The sequence below is a fragment of the Melopsittacus undulatus genome, chromosome 27, assembly GCF_012275295.1.
Source record: "Melopsittacus undulatus isolate bMelUnd1 chromosome 27, bMelUnd1.mat.Z, whole genome shotgun sequence".
Taxonomy (NCBI): Eukaryota; Metazoa; Chordata; class Aves; order Psittaciformes; family Psittaculidae; genus Melopsittacus; species Melopsittacus undulatus.
The window spans coordinates 10,198-15,328 of NC_047553.1; the positions used below are offsets into that span (position 1 = coordinate 10,198).

The 5,131-nt window shown below is 55.6% G+C and overlaps 1 protein-coding gene across 1 annotated transcript; it reads left to right on the forward strand.

The window, feature by feature from the left end:
* Positions 1-2,285: 2,285 nt before the first annotated feature.
* Positions 2,286-4,528, forward strand: LOC117437785 (protein shisa-7). Its single transcript, XM_034072418.1, has 3 exons — positions 2,286-2,512; positions 3,200-3,265; positions 3,945-4,528. The coding sequence occupies exons 1-3, from the start codon at positions 2,314-2,316 to the stop codon at positions 4,076-4,078; spliced, it is 399 nt and encodes a 132-aa protein (XP_033928309.1). The 5' UTR covers positions 2,286-2,313; the 3' UTR covers positions 4,079-4,528.
* The last annotated feature ends 603 nt before the right edge of the window (positions 4,529-5,131 follow it).

Here is a 5,131-nt window from a genome sequence, read left to right on the forward strand (position 1 = left end):
AATGGGTGATGATGGTGACCATGGTGACAATGGTCAGCTATGGGTGACAATGGCGACAATGGTGAGCAATGGGTGATGATGGTGACCATGGTAACAATGGTCAGCTATGGGTGACAATGGTCAGCTATGGGTGACAATGGGTGACGGTGGTGAGCAATGGGTGACAATGGTGAGCAATGGGTGACACTGGTGACACTGGTGACAATGGGAGTGTGGCATCAATGGGGAGCAATGGGTGACAATGGTCAGCTATGGGTGATAATGGGTAACAATGATGACCAATGGGTGACAATGGGTGACAATGGGTGACAATGGTGACACTGGTGACCAATGGGTGACACTGGTGAGCAATGTGTGCCAATGGGGGAGGAGGCAGCGTGGGGGGGGGGGGGGGGGGCGGGGCCTGGCCCACGGTTGCCATGGCCCCGTTGCCATAGCAACGACGATGCTGCCTTGGCAACGGGGAGGATGGGGAGGGCGCAAAGCATCCTGGGAACGGGGATGACTGTTCCCCCCCCCCAACAGGAACCAAAGGGGGTGACGCTGACGACCCCCCCATTGGGGAACCCCTTTAATTGGGGACCCCTTTAACTGGGGACCCCTCACCCTTAATTAACCCCCCCTTTAATTAGGGACCCCCCCCCCCTCCATCACCCCCCCCTAAACTGGAGACCCCCCCCCTTTGCTCCATCACCCCTCCCCCACATCCCCCCCCCCTAATTAGGGACCCCCCTTCATTACCTCCAATTGGGGACCCCCCCCCCCATCACCTCACCCCTAAACTAAGACCCCCAGTAACCCCCCCAATTACCCCCCGTTAGGGCCCCTCTAGTTAACGACCCCCCTAATTACCCCCTTCATTAGTAAACCCCCCTTATTAGGACTCCCCAATTACCACCAATTAGAGACCCCCTAATTACCAACCTCCCTAATTACCCCCAATTACCCCATAATTACCCCTAATTACCCCCCCATTACCCACCCCCCCAATTACCCCCTGATTACCACCCCCCCAATTACCCCCAATTACCCCGTAATTAACACCCACAATTACTCCCAATTACCCCCCCCAATTACCCACCCCCCCAATTACCCACCCCCCCAATTACCCCCAATTACCCCCTAATTACCAACCTCAATTACCCCAATTACCCCCAAATTACCAACCCCAATTACCCCCTAATTATCAACCCCCCTAATTACCCCAATTACCCCCTAATTAACACCCCTCAATTACCCCCAATTACCCCCCCTTTACCCCCCATTACCCCAATTACCCCCAATTACCCCAATTACCCCCTAATTAACACCCCCTAATTACCCCCTAATTACCCCCCATTTACCCCCAATTACCCCCCCAATTACCCCCAATTACCCCCCAGTTACCCCCCCAATTACCCCCATTACCCCCCATGCTCCCCCTCCCCCTCCTCCTCCTCCTCCTCCCCCTCCCCTCCCTCCCCTCCCCCTCCCCCCCTCCCCCCCCGGTGACGTCACCGCCGGAACTGTGCCACGGCTACTATGACGTCATGGGGCAGTACGACCACGCCTTCAACTGCTCCACGGGTCACTTCCGGTTCTGCTGCGGCACGTGCCACTACCGCTTCTGCTGCGCGCAGCGGGGGCGGCGCCTGGAACAGCGCCGCTGCTCACGTGACCCCGCGCCTCCCTCCTCCCCCCGCCCCCCCCCCCCCGCGCGGAACAGCCGCCGCCTCCTCCTCCCTCCGCTCCCCGCCTCCCATTGGGGACAACGGGGGGGGGGGGGGGGGGGGGGGGGGGGGGGGGGGGGGGGGAGGGGAGACCCCGTATGTGGTGTGCGGGGTCCTCAGCCTCGTTCTGGCGGCGGCGGCGGCCAAGGCGGTGGTGGGGAGGGGGAGGGGAGGGGGGGGGGGGCAGGAGGGGGGGGGAAGGTGAGGATGGGGGGGGGGGAGGGGATGGGATGGGAATGGGAATGGGAATGGGATCAATGGGATCAATGGGATGGGAATGGGATCAATGGGATCAATGGGATGGGAATGGGATCAATGGGATGGGATGGGATCAATGGGATCAATGGGATGGGAATGGGATCAATGGGATGGGATGGGATGGGAATGGGATCAATGGGATCAATGGGATGGGAATGGGATCAATGGGATGGGAATGGGATCAATGGGATGGGATGGGAATGGGATCAATGGGATCAATGGGATGGGAATGGGATCAATGGGATCAATGGGATGGGATGGGAATGGGATCAATGGGATCAATGGGATCAATGGGATGGGGATGGGATCAATGGGATGGGATGGGGATGGGATATGATGGGATATTATGGGATGGATCCATCCCCATCACTGTTCCCATCCCAGGGCTCTCATGGACGTGCTCAGGCACCAGGCAGGGGGTGTCCGTCCCGAGCGCCGCAGCAGCAGTGGGGTCCTCGCCCCCCCCCCCACCGACAATGGACCCGTCCGCCCCCCCAAGAGCCTCTATGGCACCGTCCAGGGCAGCTGGGGGGGGGGCTTAGGGGGTAAATGGGGGGGTATTGGGGTCAATGGGGGATACCATTGGGTTCAATGGGGGGGGCATTGGGGTCAATGGGGGGGTACCATTGGTGTCAATGGGGGGGGCATTGGGGTCAATGGCGGGATACCATTGGTGTCAATGGGGGATACCATTGGGTTCAATGGGGGGGGCATTGGGGTCAATGGGGGGGTACCATTGGTGTCAATGGGGGGGGCATTGGGGTCAATGGGGGGATACCATTGGTGTCAATGGGGGATACCATTGGGTTCAATGGGGGGGGCATTGGGGTCAATGGGGTTGTACCTTTGGTGTCAATGGGGGATACCATTGGTGTTAATGGGGGGGTACCATTCGTGTCAATGGGGGTTACCATTGGGTTCAATGGGGAGGTACCATTGGGGTCGATGGGGGGGTTCCATTGGGTTCAATGGGGGATACCATTGGGTTCAATGGGGGGGTCCCATTGGGGTCAACGAGGGGGTCCTATTGGGGTCAATATTGGGGGTCCTATTGGGGTCAATGGGGGGGGTACCATTGATATCAATTGGGGGTATCCCATTGGGGTCAATAAGGGGGTCCTATTGGGGTCAATAGGGGGATCCCATTGGGGTCAATGGGGTGTCCGTTGGTGTCAACAGGGGGGGATCCCATTGGGGTCCATGTTAATGACCCCCCCCCCCCCCATTAACAGACCCAGGCCCCCACAACTACGTCCACCTGGGGATGGGGACCCCCGAGCACCGGGCGGCCACACTGGGTGAGCTATGGGGCTATGGGGGGTCTGTGGGGTGGTTATAGGGGGTTATGGGGCATTATAGGGGGGCTATGGGGGGTTATAGGGGAGTTATAGGGGGTTATGGGGGGCTATGGGGTGGTTATGTGGTGTTTATAGGGGGCTATGGGGCATTATAGGGGGGCTATGGGGGGGTTATAGGGGTGTTATGGGGCGCTATGGTGGGGCTATGTGGTGGTTATAGGGGGCTATGGGGGGCTATAGGGGTGTTATGGGGGGTTATGGGGGTGTATGGGGGCTATGTGGTTGCAATAAATGGGGTCTATGGGGCTCTATGGGGGGGTTTGGGGGGGTTCTATGGGGGGGGTCATTGGGTCTCTATGGGGTCTCTATGGGGTCTCTATGCGTCTCTATGGGTCTCTATGGGTTTATATGGGTCCCTATGGGTCTCTATGGTTCTCTATGGGGTCTCTATGGGGTCTCTATGGGTCTCTATGGTCTCTATGGGTCCCCATTGATCTCTATGGTCCCCATTGCTCTCTATGGGTCCCCATTGATCTCTATGGTGCCCATTGATCTCTATGGTCCCCATTGATCTCTATGGGTCCCCATTGATCTCTATGGTGCCCATTGATCTCTATGGTCCCCATTGATCTCTATGGGTCTCTATGGGGTCTCCATTGCTCTCTATGGCTGTTCCCAGACTGGCGCTCCCCCCGCCCGGGCTCCTTGGGCTGTTCCCGCTCTTTCCACAACCTCTCGCACCCCCCCCCGCCCTACGATGGCCCCGCCCCCCCCCGAGCTGGGGAGGTGCACGTCCCTGCGGCGCCTGGGTGAGCCCCGCCCCTCATTTGCATACCCACCTCATTTGCATATACACCCTCATTTGCATACCAACCCTCGTTTGCATAACACTCCTCATTTGCATGCCCTCCCTCGTTTGCATACCCATCCTCATTTGCATGTATACCATCATTTGCATGTCCACAATCATTTGCATAGCCATCCTCATTTGCATACACGTTCTCCTTTGCATACTGCCCATAATTTGCATACCCATCCTCATTTGCATACCCACCTCATTTGCATGTCCACCCTCATTTGCATGTCTACCCTCATTTGCGTGCAACTCCTCATTTGCATACCTGCCCTTATTTGTATACGTTGACCTTATTTGTACATGTGACCTTATTTGTACATGTGACCTTAGTTACCTGCCTGACCTTATTTGCATATGTGGCCTTACTTATGTATGTGCCCTCATTTGCATACATGCCCTGATTTGCATACGTGTTCTGATTTGCATACGTGTCCTTATGTACACAGGTGTCTCATGGACATACATGTCCCTATACACACACACATGTCCTATACACACACATGACCCTATACACATACAGGTCCCTATACACACACATGTCCCTATACACATACATGACCCTATACACATACATGTCCCTATACACATACATGACCCTATACACATACAGGTCCCTATACACATACATGACCCTATACACACACGTCCCTATACACATAAATGTCCCTATACACACACATGTCCCTATACACATATATGACCCTATACACATACATGTCCCTATACGCACACATGTCCCTATACACACACATGTCCCTATACACATACATGTCCCTATACACATACATGACCCTATACACACACATATGTGCCTATACACATACATGACCCTATACACACACATGTCCCTATACACATACATGACCCTATACACATACAGGTCCCTGTACACATACATGACCCTATACACATACATGTCCTATACACACATGTCCCTATACACATACGTGTCCCTATACACATACGTGTCCCTATACACATACATGTCCCTATATACATACACATCCCAT

Coding starts and splice junctions, on each gene's coding strand:
- LOC117437785 (XM_034072418.1), top strand. CDS start 2,314: ATGGGATGGATCCATCCCCATCACTGTTCCCATCCCAGGGCTCTCATG. Junction 2,513..3,199: donor CTGGGGGGGGGGCTTAGGGG/GTAAATGGGGGG, acceptor CCCCATTAACAG/ACCCAGGCCCCCACAACTAC. Junction 3,266..3,944: donor GCACCGGGCGGCCACACTGG/GTGAGCTATGGG, acceptor GGCTGTTCCCAG/ACTGGCGCTCCCCCCGCCCG.